At 47.6% G+C, this 13423-nt stretch overlaps 8 protein-coding genes across 8 annotated transcripts; 3 read left to right on the top strand and 5 right to left on the bottom strand.

Moving 5' to 3' along the window:
• Positions 1-86: 86 nt before the first annotated feature.
• On the bottom strand, positions 87-997 carry N7487_010381 (uncharacterized protein; the record flags this gene model as incomplete). Its single annotated transcript, XM_056878111.1, has 2 exons — positions 87-276; positions 441-997. The coding sequence occupies 2 exons, from the start codon at positions 995-997 to the stop codon at positions 87-89; spliced, it is 747 nt and encodes a 248-aa protein (XP_056726691.1).
• A 797-nt stretch (positions 998-1794) lies between these two features.
• On the top strand, positions 1795-2536 carry N7487_010380 (uncharacterized protein; the record flags this gene model as incomplete). The annotated part of the gene is made up of 3 exons (XM_056878110.1): positions 1795-2018; positions 2078-2282; positions 2342-2536. The coding sequence occupies 3 exons, from the start codon at positions 1795-1797 to the stop codon at positions 2534-2536; spliced, it is 624 nt and encodes a 207-aa protein (XP_056726690.1).
• An 829-nt stretch (positions 2537-3365) lies between these two features.
• Positions 3366-3725, top strand: N7487_010379 (uncharacterized protein; the record flags this gene model as incomplete). The annotated part of the gene is made up of 2 exons (XM_056878109.1): positions 3366-3477; positions 3562-3725. The coding sequence occupies 2 exons, from the start codon at positions 3366-3368 to the stop codon at positions 3723-3725; spliced, it is 276 nt and encodes a 91-aa protein (XP_056726689.1).
• A 566-nt stretch (positions 3726-4291) lies between these two features.
• Positions 4292-5350, bottom strand: N7487_010378 (putative catechol dioxygenase; the record flags this gene model as incomplete). The annotated part of the gene is made up of 2 exons (XM_056878108.1): positions 4292-4997; positions 5100-5350. 2 exons carry the CDS (start codon positions 5348-5350, stop codon positions 4292-4294), a joined length of 957 nt encoding a protein of 318 aa, XP_056726688.1.
• Positions 5351-6094: 744 nt separating this feature from the next.
• Positions 6095-6672, bottom strand: N7487_010377 (uncharacterized protein; the record flags this gene model as incomplete). Its single annotated transcript, XM_056878107.1, has 3 exons — positions 6095-6370; positions 6427-6477; positions 6553-6672. The coding sequence occupies 3 exons, from the start codon at positions 6670-6672 to the stop codon at positions 6095-6097; spliced, it is 447 nt and encodes a 148-aa protein (XP_056726687.1).
• Positions 6673-7499: 827 nt separating this feature from the next.
• N7487_010376 (aromatic ring-hydroxylating oxygenase subunit alpha) lies at positions 7500-8795 on the bottom strand (the record flags this gene model as incomplete). The annotated part of the gene is made up of 2 exons (XM_056878106.1): positions 7500-7914; positions 7969-8795. The coding sequence occupies 2 exons, from the start codon at positions 8793-8795 to the stop codon at positions 7500-7502; spliced, it is 1242 nt and encodes a 413-aa protein (XP_056726686.1).
• A 1261-nt stretch (positions 8796-10056) lies between these two features.
• On the top strand, positions 10057-10752 carry N7487_010375 (O-methyltransferase; the record flags this gene model as incomplete). Its single annotated transcript, XM_056878105.1, has 1 exon — positions 10057-10752. The coding sequence occupies one exon, from the start codon at positions 10057-10059 to the stop codon at positions 10750-10752; it is 696 nt and encodes a 231-aa protein (XP_056726685.1).
• A 117-nt stretch (positions 10753-10869) lies between these two features.
• Positions 10870-11637, bottom strand: N7487_010374 (FMN-binding negative transcriptional regulator; the record flags this gene model as incomplete). Its single annotated transcript, XM_056878104.1, has 1 exon — positions 10870-11637. The coding sequence occupies one exon, from the start codon at positions 11635-11637 to the stop codon at positions 10870-10872; it is 768 nt and encodes a 255-aa protein (XP_056726684.1).
• Positions 11638-13423: the final 1786 nt, after the last annotated feature.

The following is a 13423-nucleotide window of genomic DNA, read 5'->3' as shown; positions in this document are numbered from 1 at the left end:
GGCAATAATGCCTGCGTAAATTTCCAAAGAACCCCTCCGTTATGAGAGATAATTGCAGCGCCAGTGTACCAAGTGCTATGTTTCCCCTATAGCGCATATAGGTCACGGTAGAAACCATCTCGGATAGCCTGGGCTGACGCACCCAGCTTGAAAGGCGTGTGAGATTTGAATTTTATAAAGCTGGGGGTTGTAATTGTAAAGTTCTGTGCTTTCTGTAGGTTCTGAATGGCCCGAATAGCCGCTTGCTCGACTGCCAACTGCGTCATATGTGACGGGCTACGGTACCAGACGTAGAATACTTCTGGAATTCGGGTGCGCGCAATCCCAGAAGCTCCTGGTTACTGAGGAATGTGGTATGTCGCAAATGAGTCGTTCACGTTGATCCACTGGCATCCTTCAGATCAGCCGGTATTATTGACTACCAGGGTACTATATAGTACCCCATAGAGGTCCACTGCGAGAAAATTTGAAGTTCCTCTAGGTTCAAGTTAAACGGCCTCATATTGTCTAAAGTTGGGGAAACGGTAATTAGAAGCTTGGACGCTTCAACGAGTTTAGATCCCATGGGCGTCTTGACGACCATTGAGATGCCTCGGCCTTCTTGTGGCCTTGCAGCAGCCGTCACAGTCGAGGAGACCAAGGCATTTAATCCCAGTTCGGTAAGAGCCTTGGTATATATCTCAGAGTTGCTGTTATTCGCGGTTCTGAGCACAGCACCTAATACTTCACGCAGGTGTGCAGGGTCTACCATCTTCATCACGTTGACTGTTGACTGCTGTAGTGGATTTGAAATTCCCTGGGAGCCGAAAGAAAGGTTGAAAGCAGCATCGGAGAAGTCATATTTGAAAGAAAGTGTCCCAGTGGCTGGAGCAGATCTGAAGCAATAGGCTGCAGGATTTTCCAGGTATAATCCAGCCACGACAACATCGGAGAATATTACATCTACTTTTGCATAATTCTCGGGGTCAAACACATTGGTAGGGACTGCCACGACCATCCAACACGCGATTACGGGCAGGAATTCTCACAAATACATCATTCGAGAACCACCTCATCGTATTCAATTGATGTCAATATGTTCCAATTGCTCAGCATTCGAACATTAATAGCATGCATGGCCTACCTATGTTAACGTGAAGAAGGTTGTTCAGAATTCAGAATGATGTCTCGGTGTCACCCATACCTCCCGATGGGGTATATATGTATATTTCACTAATTGAGTTGTTCATGTGGGATTCTGCGCAGACTTATCATTCGCCGGCACAATTGCTTTTTAGTCAGACACTCATTTGTCATATTAGCCTTTTCTAGCCCATGACTGAATGCGTTTCTATGAAGTCACACATTTTCCTCTCCCTTCTTTCGAGGTAATATATTTTTTAGCAAACCCGGCAAGAAATAGCGCTTCTAGCCTCCATCACGCTTCTTATATGTATTACCCGAAGATCTAACAGCATACCGACCTCGGGAAGTGGGGCCGGCAAATAGGCTCATGGGCCGATGGTCTGCAGGTGGATCCGCATATACAACCTTCCAAGGTTAGAACGTTGCAAAGAGTTCCAAGGTTGTCAAGACTGAACAGTCTGGAGGTTAATGTTGAATGTGAGAGAGACGAGTACGGGTATGCGGGGAAGGAGCGTAGTTATGCTTTAGGGAAGTCACCATCGATCTCAACTCATTGCGGTCCCCAGATCCCGACACTTATCCCAACTCCAAACCTTCCAAGAATGCACCACAGGTCTTCTCTGCCCCGCACACAAAATTTCTTCTACACCAGCATCTAACAAGGCAAGCATGAAGGTCATCATAGCTGGCGCAACCGGCCTCTTGGGTGCCGAGATCGTAAGGCAAAGCTTGCAGATCCCCGAGATCACTCAGGTGGTTGCTTTGGCTCACGAGACGGTGCACCTTGACGAAAGTATCGACTCATCAAAGGTGAGAAGCGTTGTGATTGACAATTATGGCGAATACCCTGACGACGTGACGGCGGAGTTTGCCGGGGCTGACGCTTGTATTTGGTATGTTTCAACACCCTTGTTGTCTTCTAAAGGGTGACAATAACATTGTGGTACTCTAGGACTGTGACCCTCACACCCCTCGAACCCGGCGTTGACTTTGCTGAGGTCAAGCGCGTATGCCATGACTACACCAAGCTCGGGTTTGAGGCCATGTGCGAGGCTGGACCAGCGCGTCCCTTTCGCTTCATATACCTAAGTGCGGAGGGAACACCTCAAGAGCCAACAAAGGATCCAGTAATCCTACCAGACTTCTTCCTCATGCGGGTAATAATCGGATCCCTATAATTTTTTGTGGATCGTACACTGATTTGTCTTTTGGTTAGCGCAATACAGAGCTCATGGTTCAAAAGTTTCCCCGGGGAAAGCAAGGAGTTGAGGTTTGCATCGCTCGGCCTGGTGTTATTGCTAACTCCACGACTTGGTCAAACACCTTGGTGGCCAAACTTTTCGTATCATCAATCGATTTGGACGGACCCTTCCAACTATACAACGAAGTGAACTCGCAGCGGCAGTGCTAAACCAGGCCATGGATGGATTAGAGAAGAGAACTCTCCTGAACGCTGATCTCGTTCGACTGGGCCGAAGGGAGCTGAAATTTCGCAGTATGCCTCGGCTTTCATAAATCATTCCTGGGAAAGATCAATCACTTCAGCAGGGATCGGAGTGGGCCTCCCCTTTACCGGGAGGCTCAACTTGCATTGATAGAGTGTGACTTTGTCTCTACCTTTTGTGGCTTGAAGTATCACTATTCCCTACCCCAAAGGAGGCGTTAGTGGCAACCCACACGGCCAATCCTTTCCTATCGCGGTTGGTCTCGTTTTGGAGAGCACAACCTATTATGAGGTATGGAGGCTCTAATCGAACCTAATTGTTCCGCGATTTATCTACTCCTTGTACCTAGACATACCCAGAGCATAAGTAAACAAGTGGACGTATTTTATGAACTCACCACGAGTGGCCAATCCTGATCCAATGGTATTTGAGGCAAATCTCCCTGGAGATGGAATTTGATGACAGTATTAGCCTTTTGTATGTTGCAAGGTTTCCAACATCGACCACAGACACGCTGTTCGACCTATATTTCACCTAAACCCAAGACCACATTATAACAACAAAGCCAACCCATGAATCAATTTCTAGTTCAAACAACGTTCCCTACTGAGAGGCGAATTTCACGCGGGCGACCTACAAAATGTCATGAATAGTCATGATGACGACGTAGAACCATCCAAGCATATAACTATAGCCACATCTCCAAACACCAGATAATTCTGAACAACACCATCATTGTACATTGCTGAACCCATATTCCATATTCTGCATCTGACGATAATTCAAGTTCTCAAAATGGCCAACCGCTCGCAATCCAAAAACTTCTATCCCGAGGCCGATCCGGATGATGCTCCAGAGATGAAAGATCCCGTTCAGGCCGGTTCCTCTGACCTCGATGAAAGAATGAGTACGCAGCTTTCCTCACACCATTCCTCACATATTCCCTATATTTTGGGGCTATCCTTTCCAAACCTGCTAACACCAACCCTAGCCCGAGATTATAAGGAGGCCATTGATAAAACCAACATCATCAACGAAGAACGTCTTCGCCGCGTGGTACCCCAGTCCTCCACAGCCTACCGCCAACCGTCCGAAGAAGAAATTGATATTTCTTGGCGGCCTGATCCATCGGGACATCCGCGGAGGACTTTCTAGTAGCTGTACAAGAGTTTTGTTGGTTCCTTCTCCGTTGATACTAGGGAATGAACGACATATTTCTCGTTTTACGTCTGTTGGCATCGTCGTATGGGGGGGGTAGACAGCTGAATACTCGGGAGTCTCCATAGCCCTAGACTATTGTGGGACTAGTTGTAGGGCACTTGATCCTAGTAAGAAGGGTGTAATGACATAGCCTCCATATATTAATTGGAGGGAGAATGTTTAGTGGCCAAATCGACGTTAAATCCTACTGGTCCAGATGTTCTGACCCCGGATTCCAAGCCAGCGTCATCATGCAGGCGGGGACATGCAGATTAAGATTTCGCCTGCATATCGGGAGATCTACGCGATCTAAAACGTTACACGCGCCGAACCAGGGTGCGAACCTTGAAACCTTAAGGTGATAACACAGGCCTTCTACGAGACATTAATATGGGAAAATGCAGCTGGAGGGACAAATAAATCGTGAAAACGTGAGAGTATCTCGTGGAAATTCAAGTAAATGCTTATATACATTTGTCATGTCGAACGCCGTCCCAATTGTGCAATCGTTTCCCTCTCGCTCAAAGCTTTCCCTGGGCCTGGGCCTCCTTGGCCGCCTTGGCGTGGCGCTCGAAGGAGGACACGGGGGGAGCGGAGTTGGGGTTGGGGTGGTGCTTCTTGAGTGCCATCTTGACGTTGTACTCCAAGTCGAGAGTGGCCTTGGGGTCGTCGGTCTTGGGCTTGAAGTCCACAACGAGATCATCCTTGACAGCGAAGACGGAGTCGATCGCGAGGTGGGGGTCGTCGCTGGGGTAGATCTGGTTGATGACGGTCGCATATTCGGGGTGGGTGATCATGAGGTGGATGTGAGCGGGACGCATGGGCGAGCGGTCCATGAGGTTGAGAAGGACACCGGCGGGGCCATCGGTCGGCAGAGAGTAGGGAGTGGGGTGGTAGCAGTACCAGTTGAATTCTCCCTTCTCGTTCGAGCGGAACTTGCCGCGGAGGTTGTTGTCGGTCTGGGTGGGGTCCTGGAAATCGTATTGGCCGTTGGCCGAGGCTTGCCAGATGTCCAGGACGGCGCCGACGATCGGCTTGCCACTCTCCATATCTCTGATCACACCGTGCATGAAAGTAACGCGGCCATTGGGCTTCGGGTCTTGAATGATGCTGTCGCCGAGAGCGCGGAAGGGAGCGTTGGGAGACCAGAAGGGACCGAGAATGACGTTGGAGGTGGGGGAGACACCATCCTCAGTGACGATCTTGTTGGCGATCTCATCGACGAGACTAATGAAATCAGTTAGCTTTCACTTTTTTCTTTTCTTGCGGTGCTTTATTTTTTATTCTTAAAGTAAAAAATAAAAATAAAGCCAGATGTGAAAAACTTACGACTCTAGGCCAATCACGTCGCAGATGCGGTGACCTTCGTTGCGGATAGGAGTGCTGATTTGACCGATAGAGTTGATGAACTCAACGCCGAGCATCCACTCAGCGGAGGTCAGCTCAACCTCACGAGCGAAATCGTGGATGTGCTTAATCAGAGAACCCAAGACCACGCGAGCACGCTCGGGGGTCTTGGGGCCCATGCCATTGATGACAGAGGCAGTGAAAGTGGGGTCAAACTGGCGTGTGGAAGACATTTTGTATTATTGAAGAGAGTTGTAAAAAAAGTTAAGAAGTCAAGAAGGTCAGCGCGACCTTCAAGGGTCTATATACATGTCGCGCGACGGCATATCGTTCGGCTGGTCATGAATGTGGGGAAACCGCGACGGTGCCAAACCGCCAAAAATCCCGTTGCCACCTGCCGAATGTTGCGATCGCGTGAATGCAAGATGGTTCCATTCTGGCATCGGTCAGCCCTCAACAGCCGAGTGGCGGCTGGTCCGCTATTATATCAGCGCGGGGAGCCCGGGGTAGCTCTTATCCGCGGGTAAGCCCCGGTATGTGAGTCCCCTTTCACATACCCGCTTTCACCGCCTTTTGATTGGTTCGGCTTTGACTTTTCCAGAACTTCCGGCTCACGTGCCGGCTTACTGTTCTATCTACGAGGTATGGATTATCATGGAGAGGCCAATGATACAACAAATATTTATAAGTATAGATGCAAAACATTCACTGTGGATTAGGATAGACCCACGTCTCCAGGATATGTAGAATCTGGAAAATCCGGGGCGATTTTCCTTGATAGAAATCCACAAGACACAAAAATTCATAGCTTATTGAAGAAATCCAGAATCGTTACTTGTTTCGTTCTCATTTGGCTCATTCACTATTGGTTTTGATACATCGTCAAAAGCGAAGTTCTATCAAATCGTTCACCTCGTAATCTCCTCCATCAAACCCCCCACAATCTACCTGCTGCTTGATCTTCTGATACAGTGCCTTCAAAGCTTCACGATCCTCGTCATCGCATTATGGCCAATGCTCCGCCTGAGGATAAACTGAGCATGTCCCATACCGCCATCAAATTCCATGTAGCGGTCACGCATCAAAGCCGGCACAAGGTCCAGTTCTTTCTCAAAAGGCACCTCATATGTATACGAATCCGATCCTACATTACGACCAATTGCAAACCGACGGAGGTGTGGAAGACCTGTCCTAAATGAAGCAAAATAGACATTCCACCGGCGTGAATAATGGTAGGACCAGGCATCAACCAACTATCGAATGTACGCGGAGTACATATTGCTCCACGTCGGTTCGATATATCACTTACATAGTCGACTTCGACAGTATTGAGGCGAACCTTGTGCACGTGTTGTTTTAACTGCAGATCTGTTATGACAGACTCGAAAGCTTCTCAGCTTTGATCATCAGTGTATAGTGAGACCGTAGAGATCACACTCTTGGTTGCGAAGGCGCATAGCATGTGGTTTGTTAGCCTCAAGGCCTTGAGGGTTTCCGTGTCCGACAGAGACGCGATGATCACAATTACCTCTGGAGGGACATTGAATGAGGTCATGTTCTTAGTTACGTAGAAACATAATTGTCAGTCAGGAAATAGCGCGTCCGGCCTTATGAAACTTCGAGTCCAACATGCTAGACCCGATACCATTTTCTTGGCACTGTTTTCCAGGCATCTTTAGGCAGAAGGGGTCGAAGAATTCCAACATGTCGCAATATTTTCAGATTTGTCCGATAGTCAATTTTTGCCCTTTTTGATTCCTTTCACGGATTTGGTGGCCTCAAATCAACCCACATATCAACTGTGATTTCGCTTGTTCTGATTTTTTGTGCAAACGTTCGTGCCCTATTGGCCAATTCTCGAATGGGCCTTCAATGCCTGGTTTCTCAGGCCGCAAGGCTTCCATTTGCTCTGCTGTAGGTATATGCCAGTGTCACACATAGATCTCCCTTCTTTATCAGAGTACTTCTCATCATACACCATGACGAGTAGTGTAATGACTGCAAATGTGAGCTCTAGATGTGGATATTGACGTGATAGATACGTCTACTTTCGCCACGGTTGCACCTTAGTTCTCAAGAACATCATGAAACAATGAAGACAATTTAATCTCAGCTAAGAAAGGCCGCAGATGACCTTTATTATGCTAGTTAAGGGTTCATGGCATGAGGAGGGAGCAAGAAATATGATCGAGGAAAGATAAGAGTCAGCATGATATATATGCTCATAACGAATGTTAATCATTATGGTCGTCTTTTAAATCGAATATCATCACAGCCATAATCTCAGCAAATAACAAGGCTAAATTCAATTTAAGAAAGTTCAAAAATCGTATACTAATCACAAAGAAACCAATGCAATAGCAAAAGCGCTTCTCAAAACAATTACCAAGCCAAAACCTCCTTCTGCGCTCCACAGGCCAGAGAAGCACAAATCTGCTCATCCTTCTCATTAGTATCTGCATTGCATGCCACCTTCGGTTTCGCCGGCCAGATCTCCCGCCCCGCGGATTTCTCACGCTCAAAGTGCTCAGTGATGACATCGCGGACTGTGCTCTGGAAGAACAGCGGCGCCTTCTCGTACTTGGGGTGAAGCTCGCCACTCGTGAAGACATTCCGGTCGAGGTTCTTCTGTGCGTTGTTGCAGAGGACTTTATCTTCCCCCATGACACGCGCATACATGTCACTGATAAGCTTGAAGTCAGCATCGGAGGAGTTTCGGTTTCGGTAGACTTCGTAGGCCATCCTGGAGCTCTTTGCGCTTGAAGGGAGGAATTTCTGGATCATGATGAAGTGTGGCCTATATATGTTAGAGGATGATCTATTTTAGAAATTATGAACTAGGAGCACTTACGAGACAACCATGGCAGACATGGGGAAGTAGTAGGTACTGGCAGTGTAAAGACCCTTTTCGATTTGCTCTGGTGTAGACTCGCAGTGGTGTTGGATATGTCCATCCTTGAGATCGCTGTCGAACGACTCGAGGTTGAGGAATTCAGGAATATCGGCGTGTGTCGTAGGGCAGTGGTAGCATTCGTTGAAATTATCAGCCAGGATCTTCCAGTTGTATTCGCCTTCGAGCGCATAATCGTGGTCAAGATCGTAGTCGTCAAAGTTGTAGGCTTTGTAGCGTTCTTGCTTGTCCACGTCCCGGAAATGTTCCTCCCATGACACTTCTGGGACTTCATTCGCATCCATATTGACCCAGATAAAGCCATTAACGTCGACCTTGAGGTGGATTCTGAAAAGACCGTTCTGCTCCTTGTCAAAGTTGCTCAGCTCTTGGTATTTCGTAGCTTTGGCGAGTTTGCCATTCAGTCCGTAAGACCAGCCGTGGTATCGACAGGCGAGTATTTGGGAATTTCCTGAGCCCTCTTTCTCAACGACCGGGTACGCACGGTGTCTGCACACGTTGTGGAATGCGTTGATGTCGCCCTGTCGGTCACGAGTGATGATGAAGTCGAAACCGGCAATCTCATAACGAAGCCAGTCGCCGGTCTTCTTCAACCGCATGCTGTGGGTGATGAAGAGCCATCTCTTTGAGAATATAGCTCGACGCTCCAGCTCGTACATCTCTGGTGAAGTGTACCATGATGCAGGCAAGGCTCGAACGGGGGAATCTTTGGTATCCTCCTTGGAGGCAGGGGCATTGAAGCCAAAGTAGTTGAACATTGAAGACATGATGCAGTAAGAAGGTACAATGGAAATGATCTTTGACTGTTTGTTGCTGTACTCATGATCAGGAGGACTCCTTTATATGCTCTGGGGCAGTCTGATATCGGACTGGCAGCCATGTCTATACTCCGATCATATGGACGGCCTGGCTCTAGTTTGGTAGGGCAACCCATCGTGAGGCGGGTGGATCTTCCAAAAACAGACATCGAACCCGCCAACCCGCCAACCCGCCACCACAGTACTACAATCCGTACTACAACGCGGGGGATTTGGCACCATGATCATATTATTGGGCCAAAATGTTATCAAACCTGACATATACTCGGGCAGGTATTCCGTAGTCCACGCTACAGCGCATTATTTGGAGCTGAGCAGACATACTTCGAACGCCGATCGGATCCGGTGGCCAATAGAAGTTCGCATAAATAAGCTGCATAATCCCTAATTGTCAAGATATAGTACTGATAAAATCACGAGGCCTCGGATTCCTCGAGTTGTGGAGATAACTGACTTCTGCAATTAAAAAACAAACACTTGCTATCGGAGTGGAGTGCTATGCATAGCCCTGGCTTCTTTATCATGTCCAATGTCTAACAAAACCAGCTTATGATGCAAAAAAAGCCTCTGATAGTCCAGTGTTGACTCGTGGATAATCGCATAAACGTCAACGTCACTGATACCAGGCTGGTATGCGCCGGCCCCAGCAGAGCCTAAGAGGTAGACAGCCAACAGATTGTCTTTCAGCACCTCTTGCAGATTGCAGACCAGATGGCGTAAGTAATTATCCATCTGACTATACGCGGCTTCTGTTGACGGATGGACTGCTCCGTCTGAACGTTGTAGAGAATTAGCCATCTTAACAGTCCACCGGAAAATTCCTCTTATCATGCAAGTCCTAGTAGATTCTTAGGTGTAGCGAGGAAAGAATAGCCTCATTGACATTGATACAGAAAAATCTGACAATAGAGGAAGTCAGGAGGGTGATATAATCCCGTACGTATGTAAGTGAGTGGTGCAGTGGACCAAACGAATTCTGTTACGCAGTCGGCTGATTGTCAAAACCCCCTTCCGGCTTCTTCTCGGGTATACGCCAAATAACCGTCTCCTCACTCGAGACTTGTCCTTCGCCACTACAAGATATAAAAGCTCCTAAGCCTCGTAGAATTGTGCTGGACCTATCTCCCGTTCTCCGTTCAAAGCTAATCTTTTCAATGTTTTCCCTAACATTGATATCACAACCGGGCATATTCAAACTCACGAAGCAATCATGTCCCTCAACAATATCGAGCACTGCGAGGAAATTGAATCCCACGTGAAATCGCACCTGATTCCCGTCGAAGCCGGTCTTACACATGCCTACGAAAATAGCACTAAGCAAGGCCTTCCCTCAATTGCCGTCTCGCCTGTACTGGGCCGCTTCACTTCTCTGCTCACTGCCGCAACCGGAGCGCGCAACGTGCTCGAAATCGGCACGCTGGGCGGGTACTCCACTATCTGGTTCGCAAAAGGCGTTCAAGGAAAGGGCAAAATCACTAGCATCGAGATCGATGCACATAGACGCGATGTTGCGGTCGACAACCTCCGTGTTGCGGGCGTGAAAGTTCCAGAGGAAGTGGATGTGACTCTCGGAGTTGCATTGGACGTTCTGCCGATGCTTGAGATGGAGATACAGGAAGGGAAGAGGGAGAGGTTTGATTTTGTTTTTATTGATGCCGATCGCAATAATCAATGGAATTATTTTGACTGGGGGGTAAAGCTCTCTGGTGGGAAAGGTAGTGTTATCTATGTCGATAACGCCGTAAAGGGCATGTTGGAGAGTGGGATTGTTGGGTCACAGAAAAGGAATGGCGAGGCAATTGACTTGGTCAGGGAGGTAGGAAAGGATGGGAGAGTCGACTCCGTAGTTATGCAAACTGTTGGGGCAAAGGGCTACGATGGCTTTTTGTTGGCTGTTGTCAAATAGTCGAGGGTTTCGGAGGTGCCTCTAGGTTATGCGAACAACTTTAAGCAAAGGAATCATGGTATCAATGGCTATGAAAATTCCAGATCAAGCGAGTTGAAAGAGGTCTTCAGTAGACTGTCAAGAGTCTCCCTTCTTCGCATCACGCAATTCACCTCGCTCCTTCACTAAATTCGAAATCGCAGTGGCAGTATCACCTCCAAGCTTCGCGAAACCCTGGATCACACCCTCACGGTCCCCGGGCCGCATTTCTTGACTCATCTTAAACTTCCCCTGAAGCTTAGTGATTCGAATCTCAATCCCAACAATGTTCTTCTTCAGCAGGTCAGTGTATGACTGAGGCGCCTCAGAAACCTCCCACGGCTCCGGTTTCTCGCCACCAGTGTATCCCATAATTGACTTCTCGGTATGTTGCGAAAGATCATGCAGTTGCTTGGCGAGGAATTCGCCGGTCTCGGGTGTTTTGGAATCATAGTACAGCGACATCTTGCCATACGCTTGAACGGCGGAGTAATTCCATGTGGGCACGACCTTCCCTGTATCTGGCTTTGTCTCGACGTAGTATTTCGGAGTCACGTAATGGTCGTGTTTGCCATTGAATAGCACTAGGACGTCATCGTCGAGTTCGAGAACGTTTGGTGGCTTGTCGTCCACGGCTTCCATCATAGTCTTAACTTGTGGGTTCTGCTTGGCGATGTGGGCGCGAAGATAGGGATCCGTCTTGCCTGTTTCCTCTGGGAAATCTACCACGAATGGGGCATGGGTGCATTGTAGGAAGTCTTGCTGAGAGGAGTTCATTCCAGTGATCAAAATACCGAGTGGATTTTGCCGGATGAAATGGAGCAAGACCTCTTTGTCTTTCTCCTCATGAGCGCTTTGAAAGAACATGTCGAATAGCAGCTGAAAGGTAGGTGTCAGAGGAGGGAGGAGAGAGTTGTGAAGCCAATTGCGTAGAAACAAAATAATGACCGAAGTCAAGATCCCCAAAATCTCACATTATTGCTGATTTGTTATCCGTAGCCAAGGATTCGTCCACTAAAGGCATGTACAACCGGCTGCAGAGACCCAGCGGGGCCAGAAGGCGCATTGGCCTTTGACATTTTCCCCACCGGATTATCAAATTCCCGAAGGCCAGGGAGAGAATTCAAATGAATTCAGATCACATCCATCGTTCAATATTGACAACGAAACACCTGAGATTCATGATCGCACTCCAAAAAAGAGAAAAGCTGTTGTCCTGGAAGGATAGTGGATAGTGACAGTCTAACCTATTCTGGTTAGTATCCTTCACTTGAACCGGGTTAGGTATAGCGCAATCTTGGAATTTATTGGGGAAGATTACTGGCTGCTATTGGCTAGCTCTGTTGACAACCTTGGAACCTACTTTACTCTATACATACCTAGGTAGTGGACGATACTCTAATTTGCTTCGTTCATTCACATAGAGGAACTTTTCGCCAGTGACATCGAAGTCACCTAACCCAGTTTGACCTATCAGAGCGATGTCTACGCCTATATTTGTTCGATGCTGCCTTCTCGAAGCTTGTCGAACTAACAGCTCAAGGTATCGGAAAAAAGAAGTCCAGCAAGTGTATATCCTATCAATTTCAGTATCCAGGAGACTTTCTTTTAGATCAATACGCTCACGCCCCACCTTATATCTAGGTCTAGGAATGAAGTTGTAGGTTAATGTGCAACTCTGTGTTGCCAATTTCAGAGCAGTTGGTCACACTTGCGGCCTGGCTTAAGGGAGCCATGATCTATAATAGTCTGCTGTATGCCATTGTAGAATGTAGGATTTAGGATTAATATCTTTGGCAAATCACATGTAGTTCCTGGGCTTGGAGCCAGCATGTCCTAGCTGCCCTCGCAATTCCTCTGGGTCTAGTGCGGCGCATGATTCGGCTCATGCTGTCCAATTGGAATTTTCCAGTTTGATTCTCAGTATGGCCACACTAATGCAAGCTGTAGGTCCGGGTTTTCAGCCCTGCTTTTTTGAATAGGGAAGCAGTAGCGAATGGTTCAGGGGAGCTGTTACTCATACGATTCGAGTCATCGGGAAGTACCAGCATGGAGGGAGATGCATAGATCAACCTACAGCCCGTTTCTCTTATTTTTGATCCAAAAAATGCAGATTTTGTCATTTGCACATACATACAGACAAAAATGAGATAATTCCTTTCTAAAATGCTCCAAGATCGACGATTTGAGGCTCACTAGCGTGGTGGATACCACGGGAGCTTGCCTGGTGCAAAGTCAATTCTAGATGTCTGAGGGTTAGATTAGGTAGAGCTAACATTGCAAAAAGCCACAAGTCCGCTATACATTCTAATCACTTGAGCCAGTGTGATTTTTCCAATGATCAATCCGACTTAGTTTGGGAACTTGTGAGAGGATCAGCGCATGAAAGGGGGGGCAAAGTCCAGACCTGGGAAGGTAGCACTGCTGAGGGAGCTCCCGCTATCTCTACAGTATGGGATGATGAGATATGAAAGAGAAAGCGAGGATAAATGAGTTTTTGGTATCCTAATGGCGGCTTTGGACAGCACGTGAGACAATACTTGAGACACCACTTGATATACTACCAATAGAAGTCCAATTTTGTAAGAGAATTATTCATTCGACGCATGTATATAATATGGGGTGATAAAAAGAGGGTATAGACTGAACGGGG

Source organism: Penicillium crustosum (assembly GCF_028827405.1).
Source record: "Penicillium crustosum strain IBT 35664 chromosome Unknown utg000004l_segment0_segment0, whole genome shotgun sequence".
Lineage (NCBI taxonomy): Eukaryota > Fungi > Ascomycota > Eurotiomycetes > Eurotiales > Aspergillaceae > Penicillium > Penicillium crustosum.
Note: the sequence above shows the minus strand (reverse complement) of the source record. Positions and strands in the feature narration are given on the sequence as shown.